The 27359-nt window shown below is 37.5% G+C and overlaps 1 protein-coding gene across 3 annotated transcripts in view; it reads right to left on the reverse strand.

Moving 5' to 3' along the window:
* Positions 1-4074: 4074 nt before the first annotated feature.
* Positions 4075-27359, reverse strand: part of CNOT2 (CCR4-NOT transcription complex subunit 2) — a 93120-nt gene continuing 69835 nt past the window's right edge. For all 3 annotated transcript variants that reach the window (XM_052668970.1, XM_052668971.1, XM_052668969.1), the window contains 10 exons: positions 25810-25889; positions 24440-24565; positions 21781-21905; positions 20222-20342; positions 19954-20110; positions 15137-15198; positions 14991-15040; positions 14074-14174; positions 13415-13559; positions 4075-5209 (listed from right to left, as the gene is read on the reverse strand). In XM_052668970.1, the coding sequence (XP_052524930.1) occupies positions 5123-5209; positions 13415-13559; positions 14074-14174; positions 14991-15040; positions 15137-15198; positions 19954-20110; positions 20222-20342; positions 21781-21905; positions 24440-24565; positions 25810-25889 (1054 nt within the window). In that variant the 3' untranslated portion in view covers positions 4075-5122. The remainder of the gene's footprint in view (positions 5210-13414; positions 13560-14073; positions 14175-14990; positions 15041-15136; positions 15199-19953; positions 20111-20221; positions 20343-21780; positions 21906-24439; positions 24566-25809; positions 25890-27359) is intronic.

Here is a 27359-nt window from a genome sequence, read left to right on the forward strand (position 1 = left end):
GCGCTGTTTGGGACTGGGAAGAGCTCTGCAGGCCTCCCTTGCAGCAGACGGCCCGCCTGAATGGCACAAGTGACAGGACAGGCTGGCTCTCCACAGCCATGATGTATTGAGAAGGGACGGACTGGAGCCTTGTGAGGCCTCATGCATTTCCTTCAAAAGCCTGTGATGGCCACGAGGGAGCTCTTGCAGTGTCTCAGCAATAACAAACAGCCTTTTCGAATAACCCATATATATACACATATATGCACATATACAATAAAAAAAAGCCTTTTTGAAACCAGTGCTGTAACGCCCAGCAGGAAGTAAACCGGGCTTCAAAGGGCGGAAGGTGACAGCTGGCTGCTAGAAACACAAACTGGGGCAGTGAAAATACACCAGCAAAACAAAAGAAATCCTCTGCCCAAAAACAGTTTTAGAGAAAAACTGAGGGGGTTCCAAAAAATTCTCCAAGGTCTGCATGAGAAAGAGCAGCTCCAGGACACTTCCCCTTGCTCCTGATCAGGAATGTCTGACAGGCAATGTAGGATGGTGCAGACAACAGTGAAAATCAGCCCGTTTGGTGCCGTGCTGCACTGCGGTGCAGGGCCACGTTGGTTAAACCAGAGGTTGCTGAGAGAAGTCTTTCTGCAGGAAGCTGTGACACACACCTACATACAGTACTGCTGTGTTAATACTAACATGGCAGCATGAACTGCAAAAGAAAGCATCTCAGAAAGCAAGATGCAAGAATACTGATTAATGCTGCTAATTCTGTGCTGTCTTGAATCAGTATTGTCCAAAACCATCATTCAGTGTGTTTTAACATTACTTTCAACTGAAATAGTGAACTGGTTTTAAGTGGTAAATTACTGAGGTAATTCAAACCACAGTTTCAAAATTACTTGCCTAGCTGCGTTTCCTCTGGCCTTTGAATATACTAGAAGATCTCAGATTTGCAGAAATGAGAGCACACGCTTACTAAAAGAGATGGGGAGAAATGAAAACAGCTACAGTACTTCAATTTTGGAGCTACATGAAAACAAAAACATCAGCTGTCAATCCAGCTTAGCTGCTCGGCCTGATCTGCATCCTTCACCAAAATTGAGATTCTACTGGTGTAACTTCTAGGCAGCAGTAAGCTTAGAGAAACATGCAACATGAAAAGTAAGCATACTCAGAAATCTTGTGTTAACAGAAGCAGCTGTTACAGTCCGTAACTTACAGCACTGTGCGACTGCCTCACACTTCAGATCCCAACTGTGCTCTTGGAAGCTCTTAGGAGTGTGGCAGAGAAACCAAGTTCTCTTCCTTTGCTCCACTCAACATCCAGCCCTTCAATCAAATTATGGGAAATTCACTTTAAATATGTGTTTTTTTTTCAGTGTTCCTTTTAGGCGACAAACATCTTTAAAGCACTGCCATTCAGAAGCCAAATACCTTCTCCAAGAGCTACTGCCACCTCTACAGCACACAGGATTGAGCAGAGCATCACACAGACCGCCCTGCCTTCCAGCACCGCTCAGGGCAGACCAAAGATGGGTTCTGGTCTCCTGCGGGTTGTGGAAAGAGCCTGCCATCACACTGCAAGCATTCCCCAAGACAATTTCATGTCTGACTACAATATACAAGTGCTGTATCTTACTTTGAGTAGATTCTTTTTTTCATGGAACGTAAAATGGAAGGTACAAACAATACTGTTTTGGGACAGAGGGGATTTCAAACATCGCTCACAGCAGAACGATACAAACCTGTGTTCTTCTACACACACAAGAAATGGTGTGGTCAGCAGTGAATGCCAGCACGCTTCCAGCTAACACTAATTAATGGAGCCACAGTCACGTGCAAAATAGTTTAAGACATGTGAGCATCTACAGGATTCCCTGGATTATTTGTGGATTCAATTAGACTAATCTAGCACCTGAAGGTACTTAAGCACATGTGGCACAAGATACTAAAGCAGAGATTAAGCCTTGAGTGCTTTTTTGGTTACTTTCAAACACGCAGGTGGCCCGTGCTTACCTCCTTCCTCTGGGATGCCCTGCACCTCAGATGGCCCCATAAGGCAGGGCAGGCTGAGTGACAACTGCAAAATAAAGCAGCGGTCGGCGATCACTGCAATACTACAGCGGTTCCAGTTGGTGAAAGCCACTTTCACAGCCCTGGAAATCCAGGGGAGTGGATTTCCAAATAAAATGGAGCTATTTTATGATTCAATAAATAATTATAAACAACATACACTGAGGAGAGATGAGCAACTGGTTTCACAGGCCAAAAATCGGCGCAGTTCTGGTTGTTTCCAAGAATGCTGGTTTATTTCTCAGAACTTACCTTGCATGTTGTACAACATTGTAATTATGGGAGAAAAGCACCACAAGTAAATTTTTTTTTATTAAGCAGTATTCTATACTTTCTCATTTATTTATAGCAATAATGAAAGAGATGCAAGAAAAGCCTCAGAGCTTCGCTATCGGTTTTAAAGATCTCCAATTCAGTAACCAGTTTGCTACAAGTATAAATGAGGTTTCAGGTTTTCTTCCTTTCAGAAAAAAAAGCAGCATTCTGATCAATCAAAGTGGTTTTGGGCTACAATGCACTTCCTTGTTTTATATATAAAACCGTCTCTCCTGCTTCCACCCAGGGCACAACGTGAAATTAAAGACTTTAAGTTTCCGTGTATACATATTTAATTGCATGGAATATGAAGGAGAAGATGCTTGTTATTCCCCCTGGGAAGAACAAATCATCCGTTCCTCACCAGCAGCTGAGAAATTTGCTGGACTCACGTGCCTTGCATGTCTGAGAGATGGCACAGCTGAATGCGACAGCATCATCACGGTAACCTGTTGGAAAACCTACATTTTCAGTTGTGTTTGAACTACCACAGGTATTTAGATAGTGAGATATTACTTCTAGTGTAGTTCATCTTGCTCCCCTTACCGTGCCTGGCATTCATTTCCACAAGACTGGCAATGTAGAGAAAAACAAAAACCAACCACCAGCATAAGAAATAAACTCATAGGATCTGATGGGAAGCCTGCAAAAACGTGATGGTCACGACAGACCGGTAGTTAAAAAAGAAAGAAAAAACTAACATTTATCACAGCAGCAACCTTTTGGAAAATTCTCCTTTTTAACATTTCAATTTGTGTCCACTCTAAGAAAAAGCCACCATATTTTTTCAGCTGTGTTAGTCATCATTCACATTATAAACATCCCTCATTTAAATATGCTGCAATAATAAAAAGATGTTAATTAGTAGGCTTATATTTTTTATGTCTATCATCTTAAATTACACATAAAAGTGTAGAATCTAAAACCTCTATACATCTGATACAGAAAAAACGACAGTATCATGAATGGTCAATTTCCAAGTTTAGTTCAATAAATGCCAAGGAGTTATTTTGCACTATATAGAAAAATAGGTTAAAACCTAAAAAAATAAAAATAAACCATAAATAAGAAGGATTAATGGACACTGTTTTTCTGCTTTGATAATTTCAGGTATTTTGAAATGCTTTTTTATTACCAGAGGCAACTCAGTGTGAAGTTCTGGTTGCATCGAGAGGAAGGAAACTATTCCAACGGCTCAGGTTTTTCTTCCTCCACTCTACAGAGCAGTTGTATTTTAAACAGTTCGTACCCATGTTTGTTCAAGTCTGCATGTTCAAGCAGTAGTGATCATCAAATGAAATGCATACCTACCTAAAGTGGGCAAGTGTGGGACTAAGCTACGACCGACTCTAAGCCACGCTTATCACAAGGTTTCCTTCTGAGATGAGTTCATGAAGCACCTTTTTATCACGTGAACTATTAAAGTGTTACCCAACCCCAGTGTAAGAAGGATGTGCTTTTCTTTTTTTTTCCTCTTTAAACAAAACAAAAAAGAAAAGGTTTCAAAGCAAGGTGACCAAACATTTTGGCCTACTGTGGAAAAGAATGCAAATCTCTGTTATAAAATTACTTGTCAGCAGCAAAAAGACTCTTCAAGTGCCTTAACCACTGTACAGCTTGATAGTTTTAATACTTCAATTTTTTTTCCATTATTCATTGTTGAAGAAATAATTTCACAATCTCAAATCAAAGTCAACACTGCAGTGAGGAGAGCTTTTCTACTTTATTACAAAGAGAAGAAGCCTTTATGTGGTCAGAAAATACAAGATTGATCTTTTTTTTCTCTTCCTATGAAACGCTGCTGTTCAAACAGCCAGAGTGAATTGTCTCAGTTCACTTAAGTCCCATCACATTCACTTGGGTATGGATGTCCTTGGCTGCTGAAAATCTGGCCCTTTAGTGCACAGGGCGACAAAGTAGTCCCCTGACCAGCAGTTCCAGAATGTCCCGTTTTCATATATTGCATCCATGCACACCTCCTAAAAATGAGGTACAGCAGGGCAAACATTTTCCAAAATAGATGTCATATATATAATATATACACATTCGTACATACATACCTTTATTCATGTGATGTCCAAAAATTTAAAAAAAATGTACACATTTATTACAAAATCGTAACAAAGACTGGACAGTGTTTTGCTCATTCTGGAAAGATGAAGCTCAGTAATACACAACTCTGGAAACTAACCAGAGACTGTGGCAATATCTTTCTTCTAAACAGTCAGATATTCTTGCATTAAGCTTGGCGAAAACTGCCTTTCAAAAACAGAAGGGGAAGTAAAATGAAGGAAGCAAACCTTGCTCATCTTTCCAAATGAAATACGAGAAGGATCTTCACATAAAAATGCACAAACATTTTTTATTACCAATAGTGCTACAATGAACAATGCAAATTTTGTTGTCTAATTTTTTGTCTTTTTTCTTATTTTTTGTCTTTTTACATTTTGGAAAACTAAGTGGTAAACTTTTGTCAGTGTACTCGCTTGTCTTTACAGACCCAAGCTTGTCTGCTGGCAAAAATAAAACAAAAACAAAAATTCAGACCCTGCTCAAACTAAAGAAAAACAATTACAAATTTAGTTGTTGGGCAGCACATAATTAGTAAGGCAGGACCTCAAATGGTGACCCTTCGCATGAGCCAATTGCCAGATCCTCAAGGAATTAAAACCAGGATGCCTGAGCCACATCAGTTCTGCAGTTATGTTGAGTATTGTGCTGAGACAGCCATACCCCAAGAAAAGGGAAGTCTTTAGAAGGCTTGCTGAGCAGGGTTGTAGTTGAAGGTTGATGGCAGATGAGGCCTTTCTTCTAATTTGTCATATTCCAGATGGAACTCCTACAATCAAAAAAGAAACAAACAAAAAAGACAAAGCCAAATAAAACTATGTGCCATTTCACTGCTGAAAAGTGTTATCCACATGCCATATTTGAAAAGCACAAATACAAAAGAGATCAAGTCTCAGTCTATCTTGAGGCAAAACCACGCAATTTCACTATCTTGGGTTCTGTATTTTAATTACAAAAAAGCCAATATCCTGAGCCACTACATCTGTAACGTGTGGGTTCCCCACCACTTTTTTTTTAAAATGCTACTTTACTCTCAGAACTCTTGTCATGATCTCAATTATACAATACGTACACAACACACTCACAAATCAGCTCATGCCATGATTGCATTATGAATAAAGGTTCCTGTCTTTCAACAATTCAGATGTACAGAGACTTATTCTGTATGATCTGAAGTTTTGAGATATTTTGTGATATGCTCACAGGCCCAGTCTTAAGTTAAATTAGCTAGGTTACACCTTAGCACAACAATGGGGAACACGACCAATATTGCTAGACACACTCTACTGAAACCTAGGTAAGCCAGAACTGAAGAAAACTAATCTATCACGTCTCACACTCCATTTTAAGCTTCAGATTTACCCAAATCCTTGTGTATGTCCTAAGATCCTTCATATTACATCCTTCTTTGAAAACATCTTTCACAAGAAATTTGCCTGGTGTTTTATGAACAACCATTCAGAATAAAAATCTTTGCCTATGTACTCAGATGCTACACAAGGAACTGATGCATAAACAAGCAGCTTCACTGTCTCACTGGCACAACCACCTGACTTCCATCTGAGGGATTTGGTTTGCCTACTTGTGAGATATCTCCATGATGCAGCAGGAATTTTTAATCTGACTATAGCAACTACTACAAATCAGATTGCAGCTAGCCCTGATATCTAAATGCATCCTGATTATTACACAGAAAAAGCAGCTTTTCCCTCCGTGACCTTGCACACAACCCTCAATTAGTACACTTTGACATTTGGTGCTCCTTCCCTCATCCATGCAGTTACAAGGAATTACTTAAATCTGACATTTTTCTGATCCTTTCCACAGCTTAACTTTACCTCGCCCCCATTTTATCTTCATTCAAGAAGTACAGACAGTGGAAGCTGCACAACTGTTTTTTAAGGCTACTTCCTTTCAACACAAGGGATGCACAGTCATTTCTTTTGCCTAGCTGAACAGGGAACCTCAGCAGACCTTCATCTGTATCTATGGAGAAAACTCCTTTTACACACCGATAAAAACACTAAGAGTGCACAACAGATTATCTTAAAGCACTCCCTCAAGTGCTTAAATAGTGCAACATTTCAGCTTTTACGAGTAGACAAACTAAACAGAAGAACAAATCAACGCAACATCAGAAGTAAAATCTAGGAAAACTCAACTCCCCAAACTCTCTCCTTAAAGGCAAAGCAGGGTCTAACTAGTGTGGAAAGAACATTCAGCGTGGCAACAAAACAAATGAGGGACAAATGCTCGGAATTCAGTAGGTCTCTATTCCCCAGAGAATACTGTACCTAAACCTGGAAAATCCTCGCAAAGCCTGTGTGTGAGGTTATAGCCATTGGCATTGAAGTGTTGCATGTTTGCCTCATTTTTGCTTTCCTGCTCTGCTTCAGCCAAGATGCGTTTCTTTTCTTTTCTCATTTTTTGCACTACACTCTGTGTGTAGCCTTTAAGTTACACATACAAGTGAACTGCTTTTGGCACTCCTGATTAACACTGCATGCCAGTTGGTGTGCGTTCCCTTCTCGTGCAGATCCACACATACGTGCTGGTACTGAAGGGATGCCTGCTCTCTCCTTTTGTCAGCAGCAAGGTCAAGGTGTACAGGTATTTTGGTGTCAATAGCTGGTCTAGGTAGGCTGGATCTTCATAATTCTGAAGTCATTTTCTAATAGGAAAAATACCTCTCAAACTTCTCTCCCATTCCTGGCTTTCAAAGTTTCCATTTTGCACGTAATCATGGAATCATTACTATCATTCTGTTGGGGAACTGCTTCTTTTTAACAGAGTTGTAAACAGAAGAAAAGAGTTAATAATAAAAGCTTAGATCAGTTACCTGAACCTTCACATGCTCTGAAATGCCCTTGGAATTACACATGGAAAACAGCTACTGAAACCATTACGATGGAATCCATCACCCATAAATGGGGTTTGCAAACTTCCTGTGGCTGTGTGCTACTGCTGGTCCTGTCCGAAGGAAGGTTTTGGCACCTTGAGCACTGCTTTGTGGGCCACAAACTGGAAACCTTTCGTTTAGAAGGAGGAATATGATTTCCTACCAAAGTTGCTTTAGGAGCACATTAATTGATGCTTCAGACTGCTACTGATTTTAAAATAAAAAGGCTTACAAGAGCCTTTCTGACTTACAGTGTCAGCAATGCTGAAGCCCAATATCCAGCAGTATTTAAGAATACTTCAGTTATATCTGACAATACCAAAAAAGAACTCACTGACAAAAATTTGTTGAAAACTAAAAGGCAATTATTTATTGTATGTAGAAAAATACTTGTATTACATGTTTTTTACACTTTAAGTCTTCCCTTTTTATTCCAAGGGCCACTATAGTTTAGGATGTGAACAGCATCACTGATATTTTTGAATATAAACAGATACAAATAAAGTGTGAAAGTGCCACTTATCCATTGACAAACATTTGTTATGTTGTTTTACTTCTTAAATGGAATAATTATTAAAAATTAAATATCTCTTAATAACCAAGGAAAACGAGCACTAAGTGTATCTGGAAACTTAGGGCACACGTGCAACACTACATAAATTTTCTATGCAATTAAATCAGTTCCTTCTTGTGACATTCTGAAAACTTTTTACATCAGCCTGCACACAAACAATAATACGTAAAAATACTAGAAAAAGAATCATTTCAGGTGATCCATAGCATTAATAGACTAAGCCAAAGCAAAGTTAGCTGAATAAGAATTGCCCAGAGCACAACTTATTCTGGGCTATGTAGTCCCATCAAAGGACAGCAAAGAAAATTCAAGTGGGACCAAAAAAGCAGTATTTATGCTGGCTCAAGGATGGGTGCAAAGACCCAAGTTTAAGGAGGGCCTGAATCCAAATGCTACGGCACATCTCTGTTAGAAGAACAAATTGAACATTCTACCATTTTAAGATCAGTATTAATACTTTTATAATTACTAGAAACTCCTTTAATATACAGGCAGCAACTCTTACAAGCAAGTAAACACTTCAAAATGTAACCTTTCTCCAGAAAGAACTCCACGTTTTATAGATACAAAATCAAAGTATACAGGTTATGTTACTTTTTCCTCTCCTTACATGGGATTAATTCTCCTTACTTTTCAAAGGAGAAATTCCAGACAGTCTGCTTCAGACAATTTAAATCAGGATTTCAGTAAACATGCAATTGTAGAAGGCATTTTTGGTCTCACATCCACTTCCCTTCCTCTCTCTTTCACGTCTCCTCTACAGCAGCACACTATAAAGCCAAATCCTCAGTGAAAAATCAAAGTGCCTTTAACCATATTGCACTTTCTACACGCCCTAGGATGAAAAACCACATATGGAGACATATTTGTAGTCAGCATTTTCCTGTGTTCTGTTTGGCATTTAAGGTAATTTGGAATTTACTGTTGTTAACATTCTCTCAATATTTAAGCCACCCATCAGTATGGAATTAACAAAATCTTAATAGATAAGGAGCTCTCTATTACTTTGTTTAAAGACTTGGCTTTTTTTTTTTTTTTTTTTTTTTAACTTCCTTCTTTTAGGAAATAGAATATTAGGAATAGAATACACAGCCTATTCTTTAATTTACAAAAAGAAAGAAAAAATATGTTTTCATTGAAGTATGTAGTCTGCTTTACCAAAATGTGTAAAAAACAAACAACAAAAAACCCTAGGATACTATCAAAAAAATCTACTAATCCTTGTTCTTTCTTATTATAAACTTAGCTGTAAGACTTTCTAACGTTATTCAAAGTAAACAGTTACATTTTATTGTATCAATTATAATTCAATATAACTTTTAATAACTGAGTTACTAATTTACAGGTACAATAAATACACAAGCTGATAATTGCATAATGCAACTTCCTCAAGGCACAACACATTAAAATACGTGCTGCCATCTATTAGAGCATATACACTATAACAACCAGACAAGTTTATAAAGTACCTTGAAAAATAATTTAATTTGCATATATAAATAAGAGAGTAATTTACCAGAAATAATTCTTGTTTGACTGCTTCAAAAGAGCACTAATGAAGCCATTAAGCAACAATTACTATTGTGGCCTTCTAAGGAATGGTATTCCCAGTACTCACTAGTAATGCAGCTGTTACACTAAGAGACTGCTATTTATCAGAACTCTTTTTTCCCCCAGATTGTTATATTTTTAATTTCCTGAACCACTGATTAATACTTCTGTGATTGATAGAAAAAGCTTCTTGGCTGTATTTTCCTTCAGTTTAGAGGTCATCACATACTGCCATTTTTGTTTTACTCCTCATAGGAAAAGTCTACACCAGAAATTATCAGAGGTAACAACACCATTACCATACAGTGCCAAGAGCACACTTCACATATTTATAGAAATTCTTATTTACTGATCACAGAGGGAACTCTCGCAGAAGAGTTTCCAGCAAGTGATTCCTTCTCCATGTAACACCATACCAATTTTTCCTCGAACCCTTCTCTAGACTCCTGTGATCAATAGTTAACTTGCCTGGTGCCCTTCATACCCAACTAAAACCAAGTTAAAAATACAAAATGCAAAAGAATCTGTACAGAACCTGGGTAAAATCATTTGGAGAACTCATTTTGTGCATCTCTGTTTCATCCCTACAGCCACGAATACCACTTATACAAAGCCAGCTCTACTCTTTAACAGAGGAAGGACGAAAGGGCCAACAACTCAAGCACTGGATACTGAATTTCATGACAGTACTTACAACTCCCAGTAAAGAAAATACTGTCTTCAAAAGTAGTGCTTAAGCATCAAGTAGTAGCTAGATACATTCACTACAGGTAGAAAAATGGGAGACACTAAGGATGTCACTATCCTTACAGAACGGCCATCACTTCCTTCTAGTAAAATAACTTTTTATTTCCAAATACAGTGAAATTTCAATCTAATCTACTGATGTGGATACCCACATTAGACTTTTATTGCTCATTAACAAATAGAAAATAATAAATTGACTCCAAAGAAGAAATCTATCCTTTCAAAAAGTAATTACTCCCCTCTGAGCATTTTAAGTAATAAAATAACCTTAAACAGTGCCTTGGGATACCCAACAAGTTATATTCAAACAACAAATCAATAATTTAAACAGAAATAAAATTCTCGGTTTTATTTAGGTTCTCTTCTGAGGGGAGAGATGTTTTTGCTTTAAGGTTTTGGAATCACCTTGTATGTATGCATTTTATATATACATAATAAATTGCACAGGCACAGCCTGCTATTAAAATTTTCCATTAGGAAGCTTTAGCTTTGTTATGACCATTGGAAAAGCAGTAAAACCAATGAGTCAAATGTGCAAATGGACTGATGAGTGCCACATGTCATTGGAGATGACTAAAATGTAAATTTCTCAGAGGGCTGGACAGACAAAACAAATTTATTCAATAAGAAAGAAAAAAAAAAAACAAAACCAACACGTCTAGTTAATCTTCAGATGAACTAGAACACTGAAGTCTAATGCCTTTAATTTAGAGCTGATGTTTGAAAACACATCAACTAACACATAACTATTCAATGGAATACTTATGTTATCTTAAAAGAATGTAGATGCATCTTGATCACAGAAATGAAATGCCTTCTGTGTAAGCAATTCAGAATTTTGGCTTTCCAATTAAATGAAATATCTAAACAGAAGAACGTGCATAGTTCCAACATATAGGAATCTTGTTCAACATCTCAAGATTTAGTCTGACCTGCCATGTGATTACCAGAAAATAAAACAAACAGAAAGGAGTATGGTCAGATGTTCTGTAGGCACGGTACACGTTCTAAGTTTCTTTATCATCAATGAATATGCCATGATGGTTAAAACTTGAAGGAAAATCATGCCACTGCTATATAATTCCACATAACCAGAACAGGTTGGCTGGTCACAGCCAAAGACTTCTAATCAATGGTTCTGTCAGGGTAGAGGCCAGTCACAAGCAGTGTCCCCAAGGGACACCAGTCTCGGGACCGGACTCTTCAACCTTTATCAATGACACAGAAGATGGCATCAAGTGCGCAAGTTTGCAGATGACACCAAGCTGAGTGGTGCAGTCAACGCGCTGGAGGGAAGGGAAGCCATCCAGAGGGACCTGAATAGGCTGGAGAAGTGGGCCCATGTGAACTTAATGAGGGTCAACAAGGCCAAGTGCAAGCAGTTGTACTTGGGCCAGGGCAGTCCCAGGTGTTTATATAGACTGGGGGAAGAACTTTTAGAGCAACCTTGCAGAGAAGGACTTGAGGGTCCTGCTGGACAAGAAGCTGGACATGAGCCAGCAGTGTGCACTTGCAGCCTGAAAGGCCAACTGTGTTTTGGGCTGCATTAAAAGAGGAGTGGCCAGCAGGGAGGTGATTGTCCCCCTCTACTCAGCTCTTGTGAGGCCCCATCTGGAGTACTGCATCCAGGCCTGGACCTCCAGTGCAGGAAGGATGTGGAGCTCTTAGAGCAGGTCCAGAGGAGGGCCACTAAGATGATCAGAGGACCTCTCCTATGAGGAAAGGTTGAGGGAACTGGGTTTGTTTAGCTTGGAGAAGGTTCTGGGGAGACCTCATTGTGGCCTTCCAGTACTTGAAGGGAGCATATAAACTAGAGGGGAAACGCCTGTTTATGTGGACAGTGATAGGACAAGGAGAATGGTTTTAAACTAAGATAGAGGAGGTTTAGGTTAGATATTAGGAGCAAATTTTTCACCCAGAGGGTGGTGATGCACTGGAACAGGTTGCCCAAGGAGACTGTGGATGCCCCATCCCTGGAGGCATTCAAAGCCAGGCTGGATGTGGCTCTGGGCAGCCTGGTCTGGTGGTTGGTGACCCTGCACAGAGCAGGGGGGTTGAAACTCCGTGATCTTTGAGGTCCTTTTTCAAACCAGGCCATTCAATGATTCTACGAACTAAAATTAAATGGGATCAGCGATTTTTTGAAAAATTATTCAACTCAGACTGGAGCTAGGTGTGATGGCTGCATGCATACTGCTTTCATACATCTTTTCCAGCTCAAACCAGAGTTGAATGCAATCCCTTATAGGGCAGGCTACCGCCAGAAGAACATATCCCTTTTTTCAGGTTAGTGAATGACAACACTGCTGATCACTCAAATCTTTTTGCACTTATATACATTAGAAAGCATTTGCTTTCATGGGGTGAAGAAATCATAATCAAGGAAAATACACTGTATAAAATGATTTCAAAGCTGAAAGACACTAAAATATTGGAAATTATTTTGAAAATATTTTGAAAAGAGGATGGAGAAAAAGAAGCACAATTCCATAAATTGCAAATAAAGGGTCACGAATATTGACAGTATTCAAAACAGAAGGGAACAAATCATCACAAGTGGAAAGGGAGAAGACCGTTGTTCTTTTTGTGTTTTTTTTTAATGCCTCTTGGCCTAGAATACAGAAAACAATCATGAAAATATCTCCTCCCTAAGAGAAGCAAGCTATTTTGAAGTACTTGAACATTCAAACAACAGAGCACTAAACTCCTACATTATCCTCAATAAGACAATAACTAGAAACAACAACAAAAAGAAACCAACCCAAGCCAACTCCTCCCACCCTAAACACTTGTTCTAAATCTAAAGATTGATGTGGTAACTCCCTACTTGACTTTCTCAAGCAAAATAGTAATATTTGCATGCAGAATTTTTAAAATGACAAATTATTTTTATTCTAGAATACTGTACTTGAAAGAAAAGCTTTCAATGTTAATAAAACTTGTGATGAAAGCAAGAAGTTCCTTTTCGTTCCCAAAGAAAACAGGAAATGGAGAAACTGCTCCTCCTTTTCCACAGACAAACCAGTTTTTTTTTGTTTTTTTTTTTTAGGCAATCTCTGTTCTCATGCACACCAGAAACTGAGATAACGAACTGGAATGATATGAGGTTAAAAGCTGAGATTTTGGGATGGACTTTGGGTTTTGTCCTTCTAAAAACATACGGCTGATAGGCTTAAAATATCCTCACAAGGGAAAATATATACCTTAGCTACTTTCCTCCAGTTAAGACAGTCAAAGAAGTAATATGTTCCCCTCTCGTACGTATTGGTTTTCATTGTTGGCTCCATTCCGGGTGCCCTGGTGATCCATACTCGTTCTTCTTTGTGGTATCTCCAATCCCGGTTAAATCTTTCATTTTCAACAGGAAGGAAAAACAATTCTTAGCATTAGTTATTTCAGTTTGACATCACAGACTGCAATTTTAAGATTTTAAATAAAAATTATACGATTCAAAATCAAAATGATATTTCTGAGACATCATTACAGTCGCTATCACATACTACTTCCATATAATTATTACACCTTAATTTCATCACACACAAAACTTCAACAAGTCTGGTAAGTTCAAACAACAAATTTTGTTATGACTAATGTTTAATAACTAATGGCATTCAAAAACTTTTGCTTGACACTGCTTTATAAGACTGCAAAATTTATGAGACTGGCATTTGATTTGTTATATGAATGAAAAAAGTGGAAAACAGAATCAACGTAGGAGGAGGTATTCTGAAAAAGCTTTCCAGCTTCAGATCGACTAAGCTTCTCTCTCCAGCATTGTTTTATCTTTTTTAATATTACATGCATTACTTCATTACTGCAAAAGATTAAATCATGTAAGACTGACGAAGTAGTTTGAACATACAGCTCTACTGCCGCTAATAGCTGTAATACATCTCCTCCATTCATGTAATAGAGATAAAACAGGAGATCTTCTCCATATCGGCCGAGTTTTATTGCAGCCAGCTGCAAAAGATGGAAGAAAACGAGGATGAAAAATCACAATATATAAATGCTTTAAGACATAACATCCCACTTAAACAACAGAAGGATACGTGCAGAATGTGCTTCCATCCTACGTGTATTGTAAATTATAATCTAACAGGAGCAATAATTATTATAACAACCATTTCTCTTCATTTTCTTAACCTTTTCAACTAACAGGAAGATACAGAAGGAAAATAAACAGAAGAATCAGCAAGATAGAATTTTATCCCCCATCTATGCGTATCCTCATCTACTCTTTTTAGTTCTTTAAACGCTTGAATGTATTTGCTTATTTCACACCCTATTAAGTAACACGAGCACAGTTTCTTGCCATATTTCTCAACAGTCCCTCTTAAGAAACTACAGTACTTGAAAGAAAATATACCTAACAAGAATTCCTCTTTGTGTATACATGGGAAGCAAGAGATAAGTACGACAGTATCTTGATTCACAGTTCTGAGCCAATTTCAAGAAAAAAAAACAATTTAATATGGCATTTGAATATTAGAGTATGCTGAATTATACTGAACATGCTCTTTGCATAAAGAGCATACTAGTAAAAACACAATGTGTTTGTTAGCTAGCTATGCCTGTACTCATTTTTGTTTTTCCTACTCTTTTCTAAGGTGAAATGGGTGCATGATATATCTGATCAGCCAGTTAACATATCACTGCTCTTAAAAAGACTGAGAACATCCACTGAATGCGTTGAATTTGGAAAAAAAAAATCTGTTTGAAAGAAAATTTAGAAAATTACTGGTAATAAACTAATGAAAAATACACACACATACTCACCTTATCCCTAATGTGAATGTTAGTTAAGTACTCAGATGGAACATGGAAGTCTAAAAAAGAATCGGAATTGATGCAACTATTAAGACTTGTAAATGAGTACCATTTTCATACATTAAAATTGAATTAAATAGCCATTTTTTTCTTACCTATGTCTTGAGGTCGACAAGGTGATGATGCCCAAGGTGATGCAAATTTGGGATAAAGATTTCTGTGGGAGGAAAAAAAAAAAATTACAAGAAAAAGAAGGCAATAAACACACCACACAACCAAAATCACTCCACATGAGGTGAGAAGGATAGAGAGAGGGAAAGTTCCAACCCATTTTTCCTAAAATAGCTACATTTATTCATTTTCTTTCTAATGTTCAAAGAAAGGGTGCATTTAAACAATCTTGGAATCTCCAGAGCCAAGGTTTCATTTTTTTAATCTATCATTGCTTTAACTTAGGTCATTCCTTAAGTGTCAGGAATCCAATTTTAAACAGATTATTATTATTATTATTATTATTATTTGACCTGAAATACCTGAGCCTGGTGGGTTCTGATCGATTAGCCTATAATTTAAAAGGAAGAGAAAAGCTTATACTGGCAGATTCTTTTTTAATTTTTTTTATTTTTTAATGAACCAATAAAGATGTTCTTCTTTTAAATTCTAGTGGCTACAAATACACTAAATCCCAGCACAATATGAAGATACGCTTATTATTTAGTATTTTTCTTCTGTAGAAATTTTGCTACCAACTCAAAAATAAAGACCCTCCTCATTCACTTAACAAAGAGAAAACAATGAACTTTCCAACTCAATGATGATGTACTGAGGAATGAATTTTCTATTTAATGGACAAAGCAGTGAAAAAAGGTCCAAGGAAAAGAACTTTTTCACAGGTAGCTACAGCCAGGACAACATGCTATGGGGCACTTAGTGGAAATGCTACTTGTATTAGGGTACATCCTCTTCAACTCTTGCTTCTGCCTGTCAAAGACTTAATAGTTGCTACTAAGTATCTGAATCCTACACAGCTAACCCAACAACACTAACTTGCAGCTGAGCCATAGGGCCTACAAACTACGCTGCCAAAATGGCGCCAGTCTCCCTCTAGGTTAACTAATCTTAGTGAAACAGCAAAAGTTTGTGCTAGAGAGCCTGAAGGAAGATTTCAGTAGCAATATCTGCAAATGCTGGAAATAAACAAAGCATTCTTTTTACTGAAAGCCTGTATAGTCATTGCCCAATGAGAGGAGCTTCCTGCAATGCCATCACATCACGCATGCCCTAGTGACCTTGTGTCCTAAGGTAAAGAATCGAGGATTTTTACTCCAACTGCACCACTTTAATGCAATAAAAACAAGGGTTTGCACAGTCTCTCCCTCCTTTATGACACGAATAAAACGCTACTAATTTCACATTTTTAAGGAGGTACTGAAAAGCATACAGCTTATTCAATTAACATTCCAGCCTATTTCATTAATATTTCAGAAAGCTTCTGAAAATGAAAGAACTGCTACATAACCTCTAAAGAATTAAATGAAGCGCCATTTTTATTTTCAGCTTCGTTTGTGTAGAATTTTAAGCTATTTTTATAGTTAGTTTAGTTTATATTTAAGCTAAGAGAATTTAAGAAACAAAAACGTGTTGCCCAAGGAAGTTGTGGATGCCCCATCCCTGAAGGCCAGGCTGGATGTGGCTCTGGGCAGCCTGGTCTGGAGGCTGGTGACCCTGCACATAGCAGGGGGGCTGGAACCTGATGCTCATGGTGGTCCTTTTCAACCCAGGCCATTCTATGATCCCATGAAAAGCATGTGTCTTAAGGAAATATGGGACTGTATAGGCAACACATAATCATTATTTAAGCAGTAAGTGTTAACCTATCTATACAGAAAAGAGGTCTATGAGGACAGGCTGAGGGAGTTGGGCTTGTTCAGCCTGGAGAAGAGAAGGCTGCGGGGTGACCTCATTGCAGCCTATCAATACCTGAAGGGAACCTACACCCAGGAGGGGAGTAAACTCTTCAGAAGGGCTGACAACAGCAGGACTAGGGGAAATGGATCCAAGTTGAAGGAGGGAAGATTTAGGTTGGATGTTAGGGGGAAGTTCTTCACAAGGAGAGTAGTTAGGCCCTGGAACGGGCTGCCCAGGGAGGTTGTGGATGCCCCGTCCTTGGACGTGTTCAAGGCCAGGTTGGACGGGGTCCTGGGCAACCTGATCTGAATGTGTACGTTTGGTGGCCCTGGTAGGCAGGGGGGTTGGAACTACATGATCCTTGAGGTCCCTTCCAACCCGGGTGATTCTGTGATTCTGTGAGGTACAAAACTAGGAGTTATTAGGTTTACTTCAAAATAAAGATATATGCAGAATTCTAAAATCGTATTTCTACAAGCACATTTATTGTGTGTTTAAATGGGATAAGTGCCTTTAATATTAGAAGCATCCCACAAGGCAGAAAAAGAAATTTGCTTTCCACATGCAAAATGCTTTTATTTTTTCTAAATGGCAATTTGTAAATCAAGCTAAGGATGCTTAACATAAAGCAAGACACTAAGGATAGCACAGGCTTTTTGATAAATTGCTTTGTAGTATAAAATAAAACCAACTTTATGACACAGAATAGATTAAATACTAAACCTATCTCCACCATCCAACACATAAATATCTAATATACAGTAATTATATGTTAAAAGCTTTTAAAAATCCTGCTCTTTAACATACTGAAAAAAAGCAGCAGTATGTCACGTGTATATATTTTTTATGTATACACACATAGTAACAGTCTGGATGTTGCACTCAGGAGCTGTACAGTACATCTTTAGGTTATCCCTCAGCAGAAAATCATGGAATGGTTGGAAGGGGCCTTAAGATCACAGAATCACAGAATTGTAGGGGTTGGAAGGGACCTCCAGAGATCATGGAGTCCAACCCCCCTGCCAAAGCAGGTTCCCTACAGCAGGTCGCACAGGTAGGCATCCAGGCAGGTCTTGAACATCTCCAGAGAAGGAGACTCCACCACCTCCCTGGTGGATCATCTAGTTCCAAATTCCCTACAGACTATTCAATAGGTGGGCAAAGGTTAAGTTTTATTTTAAGCATCAAAACTAATGTATAACGTTGCATAAAACATCAAATAATATTTCCAGAAGTATTATCCTACTACTTCTACAAGCCAGCTGTTAACTGAATGATGTAACCAGATTTCACCTGTGTTGAGGAGCAGTAACAGAGGAAGCTCAAGCATTCAGATACAGATGTACTCTAAATTATGTTACGAACAAAGGCATTCTATTTTCAGCTGATTATCCTCCAATTACTTTTGAGCAATCTGTACTGAGAATAGTAAATAACTTCAGTATCAGGAAGATCCAGGAGATTTGTCTCCTGGTGAGTGCTAAAAATTCTGGAACTACTGAGGAAAAGCAGCGAACTGTGATCAGTTTAACTGTTCTTTATGTATTCTCAGCATGCTGAGGGAGAAGGAGATGGAAGTGAAAAACTGCTAGATTCAATAGGGAAAGAGAACTGTGAGCCTAGCACGAGCAAAGCAAATAGTGTGTTCAAGTAACACATTCTGCAAATAACATGCAATTGTACCAGAAGGATGAGTCTGGGAGGTGGTTTTGAAATATTTTTAAAAGTGCCAATGATATGACTATTTGACTATTTGCAAACATTACAGAAATATTTTCTAGAAATGATTATTTCTAAAAAGTTACGCCTCGAGAAATAAATGTGTATGTTAATGCCAATCACTTCAAGATGCAAAAATCAGGAGCTACTTTTTCCCTGCGATTTCCCTCTCACCTTGATACTCCCATTCAGAAATCTTCCCTGCTCTCACACATTCAGAATGCAGTTGTATATAAAACTTATGACAGGAAGTCCATATATATACTGTTTGGTCTTTGGCTAATGTTTTATATGTAAGATTCGAAATGCACGCACTACACTGCCAATAAGGTTACTATTACATAAATCTGTGCTGATACAAAGATTCCTTTGTCCAAGGAATTCAGACATCTCATTTTTTCCCCAAAGTGCCAGAGAAATAAGGTAAGTGACTAAGGCTCATTTCTGCATTCTCTTTGCTGAAAGATTAAGAGTTATTTACATAATGTAAGGCAAAAATTCAGGACATGGAAAGACTGTATCAAAGGATAAGGTCAATGCATATTTCCTATCAACTGTATTTTATAGATTAAAATAAACTAGAGGCCTGTTGTTCCCCCTCAGTGCCTCCCTCAATGAGAAGGGTATAAAATTCTTCACAACTGAAGAGTCACGATGGGACATTCTCAGCTGCAAAAGTACCAGAAATTCAATTTATCTCACACAACTGTAATCATGAAGACAGGCATTTTTTCCAAAACTGGAGAAAAATCTAAGTTCCTTCTGTAACAAGTACAAAAAAAAGAGGCTTTCTGGGCTAGTGACTCACTTTACTATTCCTAAGAACTTCTCTTACCATTGTGAACTTGCAATTACTCTTCCATCCATTACCTCTACAGGATGCCTAAATACTAAACTGAGCTGAAACAAATGGCTGGAGGTTAACTGTAAGATCATATTTTCATCTTTGGTGTGGAGTAAACACTGTAGATGCACTAGTATCTATGCCCCAAATTCCTGATATCTGTATATAAATATCTTCAAGGAATACCATTATTAGAAAAATAATGTGTATCTGAGGTTTATTAACAATACACTGTTAATTCCTTGAAGAAAGTCCTAAAAAGGTAGGACAATAAGCAAAGCCACTAGGCTTACTGAAAGCTTGCAAAACAAATCTCAGTATTCCTTGAGGCACAATTATCTTGTTTATGGAAGTTTTATTTTACTGTCATTACATTTTCAAATTTTATTTAGCAAAATATTTTGTGGGTTTGATGCTTATGTGAACTAAGTGAACCTATTACTGTGAACGGCAGCATAATGAAAACAAAACTGAAGACAGTACTAAAAGACAGAAACTTACTCAGGAGAGTTGAGATTGAGACCTAGTGTTGTTAAATCACTTCCTAATGCAAGATGTACCATTCCTGGATCTGTCTCTGCTGCCCTGATGAATGTTAACAAGCCAATCATTCCAAACTGGTCCGTCACCATCCCTTGTGGAATGTTGGTAACCCGACCTGGGCAAGAAGAACAAATTAATTTTCTCTTTTCAAGAGGTGAAGAAATCAACACGATGATCTAAAGGCCTGCCAAAACCTTTGAAGAGGACAAAGTGGAATGATACATACCATCAGGTAACACCTGGATCCCTTTTTTCTGCTGGTTGTTGTTTTGCGTAGTTGAACTTTTATCTCCAGGAAACTTGGGCCCATCTGTGCTGGATGATGTTTTGCCTGATGTATTCAAATTCTATTAAAAGTAATTTGAAGAGTTGGTATGATGGAAATAATCCAAAAAGGAAAAGATTGGTTGACCAAATCTTTCATCCGAGAGTTCTGAACAGCACTTCAAGTCACACTGATATATCAGCTATTAAAATGCAACAAAGCTGAAGTTCTTGTACTCTGTTCACAAACCTTATGTAATACTCAACACTTCATAAAGTACACTTCCCATGCTATAAGAGCTATCAGTAAGCCTACAGCTTGCAATCTTGGAAAATATTTTATGCTTGAGTTTGAATACACAATGAATGCCCCAAGTATCTGTTTTTTTTCCAATAGCCTTGTTCCTGCAGTCCACAACACTCCATGATGCAGCAATAGGTAATAACTCAAGCCAATTTCAGGTGCAAATAACAAACAGTTGGCACCTTTGCAACTATCAGGAAAGAGATGTAAACACTACGCTTGGCAAGAAAACTGCAATAGCTCTCCAGGAGCCCACATACTGACAAAAGCTACTTTCCAAAAGCATTATTTCTTTAATATTCTTTAAAACAAATTTGCAATAACACAATATAATCATGTTTCATCCCTTGTTCCTTACTGTACTCAATTCCAAGTGATGAGAACATTCTCTACACTGTAATCTGTCCACAGTTTCCAAGGAGAAGGCCTAATCCCACCTGTTTTGAAGTTACACTTTCCAGTTTTCATGCGAGTTTGTAGTCACTTCTAATACCTACCTGCCAGTACCACTGATTAACCAAATTTTGCAATTCTTAGTAAAACAATCAAACTAAAACATTTTGTCCAACACTGCAGAATGCTGTTCTCTGTCATCCAAATATTAATGTATTTATCTCTAATTTGTAATAAAAAGCGCAATTTTAATTACAGATCTTTCAGAGTAAGCAGAAAAAAAATCTTACCATCTAACACACAGTAATTAGAACAATACTTAAGATGCAACTAGCCTACAACATAACCACAAATGTAAAAGTCTCTATTAAAATACCACGTTCCCTGTGCTTCCATATGCTCATCAATAATTTTACTTTCAAGTGGTATTTTATCACCTAACATTTAAAGGATTTGACAGCTTTAAGAAAGATGGTACGATGTGAAAATTACTGCTACCGATGAGGGAGACCAACAGTGACAACTGAGCTGCACTTGGTAGAAAAAGAAGTTATGAATTGCAGAACTTTAAAAATACATGTCAATTCTTGTAAATAATTTTGAAGTATTCTTGTGAGTTCTTCCTCACTCCCTCTCACTCTAAATACATGAGGCTATGCAGACCAAGGTCACAGTGACAGATGAAACCCGACTTACATAAAATTTCTCATTAATTTAAAGGGGAACTTTGAAAACCTTACATTATAAATATATTCCACTGCCTATTTTGAAATATAGCAATCACGAAAAGTCTGAACACTGGAAGCAAAAGAAGCTTTACTTACAGATTTATTATCATCATTACTTGATGTTGGGTCTTTGTAGCTGGAGCCTGGTAATGCTGGGAAATCTTCATTGTGTATTGAAAAGTCCTGGGACTGCTCACTTGCTGGTTTTGTTACCATCCCAACTATTATCAAAACGAAAGCAGGAATAACATTAAATGACTGCTAGGAAAAAAATTTCCTGCTGTTGATCTTGCTTACTACTCATTTTCCTTATGTGCACATAGTACAGCAGAAACAATTTAAGAAACCATCAACTCAGGTAAAACGAAACAAAGCATATTCATTTAAAACATCCACATAGATTAAAGCCTCTATTTAAGTGTGAGCTGAGAAACACTCTGGGTTAAATTCATAGACAAATCCACTGCTTTAAGAATGAAGCCTGAAACTTTTATCAAGAAAAGCACCTGTTTTGCATATCTAAATTAAAAAAAAAAATCTTTGCAGGCATTATTGAAGTAGTTTTTAAGGAAATCCACTGAAGCAAGGATACACTGCTTTTAATCTTACACATTTTTTCCTCCATTCTCCAATCTCTTTAGAAGCAGGTATCCTTAAGACGCCCAGCTAACTTGCAACAGAACATATCACCAATGTAATACCTGCCTGTGACATATGAACGACTCCTACTTTCAGTACTGAAACTGAAAGCATTTAGCCTGCAACTCTCAGTGCTCTGACCCTAATTTTAAAAAAGTAGGCCAGTCACATTGGAATATGGATTCTGACTACTGAAAAGCAACATTTTTCTATGCCAGTTCAAAACAGAACAAAAATCCTCCACCAGCCACCCAAGGGCAAATATTCTTTTCTAAGACACAGAGAAGTAATACAGTGCTAATACAGTGACTTGTTTGAAAACTACATCAGCACAGTAAGAGATGGCAGAGGCAAGTGTAGGGCCTATTTTTCAATGTTTCTTAACAGACAATGTAAGATCTAAAATGGCTCAGTAGCTCACAACATATATGACTTTGTATTGTACTCTTACGTTAAAGGTCAATGTTCCATCAAGAACAAAATATATAATCTCGTTTCCGCTGTAAACCTTTTGCTTTCATAGTCACTATCATTTCTTCCACTGGAAGAACAGTACTGATCAAGAATTAACTATATTGCATATTTTCCTTCTATCTAATAAATGTTTGAAGGCTCATTTTCTGAAATAAGCCAAGCATAACGAAAGCATGCCTCAGCTCAGTTTGAAACCTTTTTTCTTGACCACAACCAAAAGCATTCTTCACTTTTACTTGCCTAGACAGTGGCAAGTGCATCTCATATAACTAATTCTTAATTGCTTCTACAGTGGCAACCTGTATTTAGCAGGTGCTCAAGATAACTTTTGAGACAGGTATTTTTTCCCCAGTTTACCAAACAATCACACAAACAGATATGCTAGCACCACAAATACGGAAATGGTGCCTTTTCTTTTTTTAAATGCAGCAGTACAGCTCAACACTGAACTCCAGCCCCATGCTGCAAGTTCATCTGCATGGAACTTTCCTCCCATCTTCCATCAGTTTTCCAAGTAATGGCTTCTCATTTTGAGATGGACAAACTTGTGTAAACTACAAGCCATATCAGCTCTCTACTCTTAGCTTGACTTTCCAGTGTCTTTAAGGGGAAGTGACAGTGACTTTTGCCTGCATTTGGGAGCACTTCAGTTTGACTTCTTTTGCTGTTTCTCACAGCTTATCTTAAGCAGAGGGTTTTGGTTACACCCAATCCATGAGGCTACTTTCCACAGATAATGTAATAGCTCCAATTCTAATTTGAGTGAAATAATAGGTATCTCTGAAGAACACTAGCTTTTTTTAGCTGGAAAAGACTAGGATATATTTAGTTGGAAATTTGACAAGTGTCACAAAAATAAGTTATAAATGCAACTTTTCAGAGAAGCTGATGCAACATGCATGACAAAATCTACTGAAGCAGTAACGCAAAAAAAGTACTGTCCTTCATGCTAAACTTACCTAATTTTTTTTCCAGACCCAAATAGTATCCAGACCCAAATTGTATCCACCCTTATGTTTTTCCTTTTATTATTTTTAAGCCGTTCAGCAAGAATTATGCAAGGCACAGATTTGGAATCTGAATGACAACATTCAATGCTTACAGGCTACTTTTTTTTGTTTGTTTGTTTGTTTGAAATCTGATGTTCATCATAAGAGTTATGGTGAACAGTACTACAGCAAGTACTACCAATAAAAACTGAAGATAGACAGTATGTTTACAAGTGTGCACTTTTTACACAGAAGTGCAAAGTTTACATTTCTAATAATCAAGCATTATTTCTAGAATTTATTCTTCAGTACTGGACAGTTTCTGCATACGTGCAAAGCAGAAAACAATCTATTGCCTAAAAATAATTCTGGTGAGCAGCTTTAGATTTATCACACCACGCTGACTGAAAATCCCAGCAGCCGCTGTTGGCAATGAATTTAAAACAAGTCTCAATACTTACAGAAAACTGATAGGAATCTCCAATTATAAAGACACTGACTGCTGATTTTCAATAAACAAGACTTAGCTCCGGATACTGGCTTTTTTGAAAAGGCTTCCTATTGTCTTTAGAACTGAGAAAGGCAAATCAAGCAAGCAGACACATCGTTCATTCAAAGAGTTTTCAGAAATATATTCAGAAATATAACCTTACCATAGGGAGCCCTTCCAGCTAAAGGGTTTATTAATGGAGTTGGATTGCCACTTCCTTCCCTTCTGTTTCTGTCTGCTAGTGCTGGAAAATCTGAGAGGTCCAGTCCTGTCACATTTTCACTTCCATCTACAACAAAAACATGTATTTTCATTTTTCTTTTTTTTCCTCTGGGTTTATTTATTTATTTTTACTTTAAAAAAAAAAAAATTGAAAAACCTCATTATGCACAAGATAAATCTTGGATATATTTTCTTCCTTCCAATTGATCTTTTCACTCTTACACTTATGATCATCACAATTACATACAACATCTGTACTATGACACTACTCTCAAGAGTATAGAGATCTTCTTTAAACAAATGCAGTCAGTAGTACTTAGTAACACTGTTTGCTCATTTTTAATTAAACACTGCACATGTGAGATAGAAGCAGACTATCAAAACTATAGCATTAGGATAGGTAACCCATTTAAAAATGTAAGGAGCTATGAAGGAAAGATTTCAAAGAAAATAATCACCCATATCATCAACAAGGAGCTCTTTTCTGCTTAGATAACACAAGACAAGGTAAAGTCCAAACCACTGCAGAGCCAACGCAGCACGAGTAACATGGGAAGATTTTTCAGTTTGCAGTGATAAAACCACATGGGTGAGGAGAGCAGCACAGTTCCATAAGGATGTCACAAGGCGGTGGGGATGCCAAACCCCTCCGCTTCTGTGCTATGACATCAGCAGCACCTCTGGGCAGGCAGCCACCAACAAGCCAATACCAAAGCACTGCGAGCCTACAGCACCATCACACGAGAACACTGATCTCTCTAATTCATTAGATTCAGGTGAAGAGTAATTCCCTGGGAAAAAAATCACAACTGAAACAACTGACTGAAAGGATCACTTTGAGGTCTCTAAAAACGCTGCCCCGTTGTGTTTATCCTCTGTAATGTTTGAAACTTTTATTCTCCCATTTCCTTTTCAATTCCATAAGCTACTTTGCATTTCTAACTGAACAGATACAACTTCCAGCCAAGTGATTATTCTATAGCAGAATTATACTTTGCCTTTCAGAAGTATTACAAGCCACTACTCTGAAGCAATAACAACAGATGGCATAGCACCGTTTTTGTTATTTTATGCCATGGGAAAACAAACAAACCATTAATACACTTATTTCTCCACAGAATCCTGAAGCTAGAATAAAGTACTTTTTCTGCATTAACGTCAGGTTTACAGAATCTGCTGAAGAACATGCAGAGTTGCTCTCTAAAGGCATCACTACAACAACTGCACTCACAGTATTTCTAAGCTTATTCAATCAAAAACAAAATCTTTCTATTGAACTGGGAGATCAGCATAAATTAAGAGTAAACTCACCTGTTCCATTAAAAATGTTACTTGATAAGGAGTTATTCATTCCAAATGCCTGATTTCTGTTCATCCCAAATCCAGACATACTGTGAAAAAAATCCAAGAAGTCAGAGAAAAGAGAGTAGAGACTTTCATAATTTCCAGTTGAAGGCATTAAGTAAAAAAGCCAAAGGCACTTAAATTACATCATCTTAAGCAATCCACATTAGCCTAAACCCAACTTTTTATTACTTGCCTTTATACCTTTGAAAATTCTGAACAGCAATGAGCATTGCTGAATAAATGCAACTGGAATGACTTCAAAATAACCTGATTTTTTTTTTTTTTTTTAACAGCCACAACTCCTTTGACATCTGTCAGCCAACAAGTTATGCCAAATGTGCATTTTACTCAGTAATTTCATACATAAAAATGAAATATCAGTAAAGACAATAGCAAAAAGTCAGACCAGAGAGCATTCATTTGAGGGTGAAAGCTGAATCATTAATGTGATTATATTTGTCATGACTCAATTAAAAGCTGGAAAGTTACTGTGTGCAACCATCACATTGTATGGTCTCTGCCACACAAGGACACCAGTTAAGTTAAAGTATCACACAGACAAGTAAAAATATTTGAAGACATCTAAGAATCAGATAGGACTGCTGTGGTCTGACAAACACCCAAATGACCTGTTCCATTCCTGTGCAAACTGAAGATGTTAAGCAGTCACAAAGTAGCCCAGAGCTGAGTGAAATTCTGTTATTTCTGCCCTGTGGGAAACCACAACATTCATTTCCCCCTGTAAGAGGACAAAAGTTGATATTTTCTAAGTTCCTGTGCACAGAAGCGTCGTTTTCCTACTAGAATTTTTATTTATATGACTTTTTCACATTTTTACAATTAATTTCAAGCCCTAAATATTTTGGTTTTGACTGAGACATCAAGGAAAGGAAACAGTCAAGAATGGTTCCACTCTGCTCTGCTTCAGCAAGATGGTGCATCTGAAAGACATCTGAATCTTTGACACTTCATGAACTAGGAGAAACATTTCTGGTATCCTCTGTGAATCCTGGACTTGGTGAGAACACCAACCAGAGATAATTTGATCTTGAAGGAATATAACCTTGCTTGGTCACAGACAAGCTTCTCAATGCAAGATTTTTTTTTTGTTCATTTGTTTTTAAAGTAATCAGAATTAACTAGATCAAGAATTTCAGTGATAAGAAAGGGACTAGGCCACCATATGCGTATTTTCCTACACTTGTAAACTGTTAACCAGTGTTACCCCAGCTTTCAACACGTTTTACTGACGTAACTAAGAAAGAGAAAGTTAAGTATTTTGTGTGCTCAAAGACCTAAAATCATTCTTTGCTCCAAGAAAGGGAACAATTCTCAAAACACTTCATGGAAGTTATACAATTCATGCACCTCTCAAGGAAATAAAACCTTTTTTATTTCAAATGTCATGTCACCATTTCATTAAATATAGTCAATTAACAATTGGCTATGTACTATACTTTTGTAGGCTAATAAAATGTGAAGTAAGAACTTGGCACTGTTCTAGTAGTATGTCC

Source organism: Tympanuchus pallidicinctus, unplaced genomic scaffold (assembly GCF_026119805.1).
Source record: "Tympanuchus pallidicinctus isolate F22 unplaced genomic scaffold, pur_lepc_1.0 scaffold8, whole genome shotgun sequence".
NCBI lineage: Eukaryota > Metazoa > Chordata > Aves > Galliformes > Phasianidae > Tympanuchus > Tympanuchus pallidicinctus.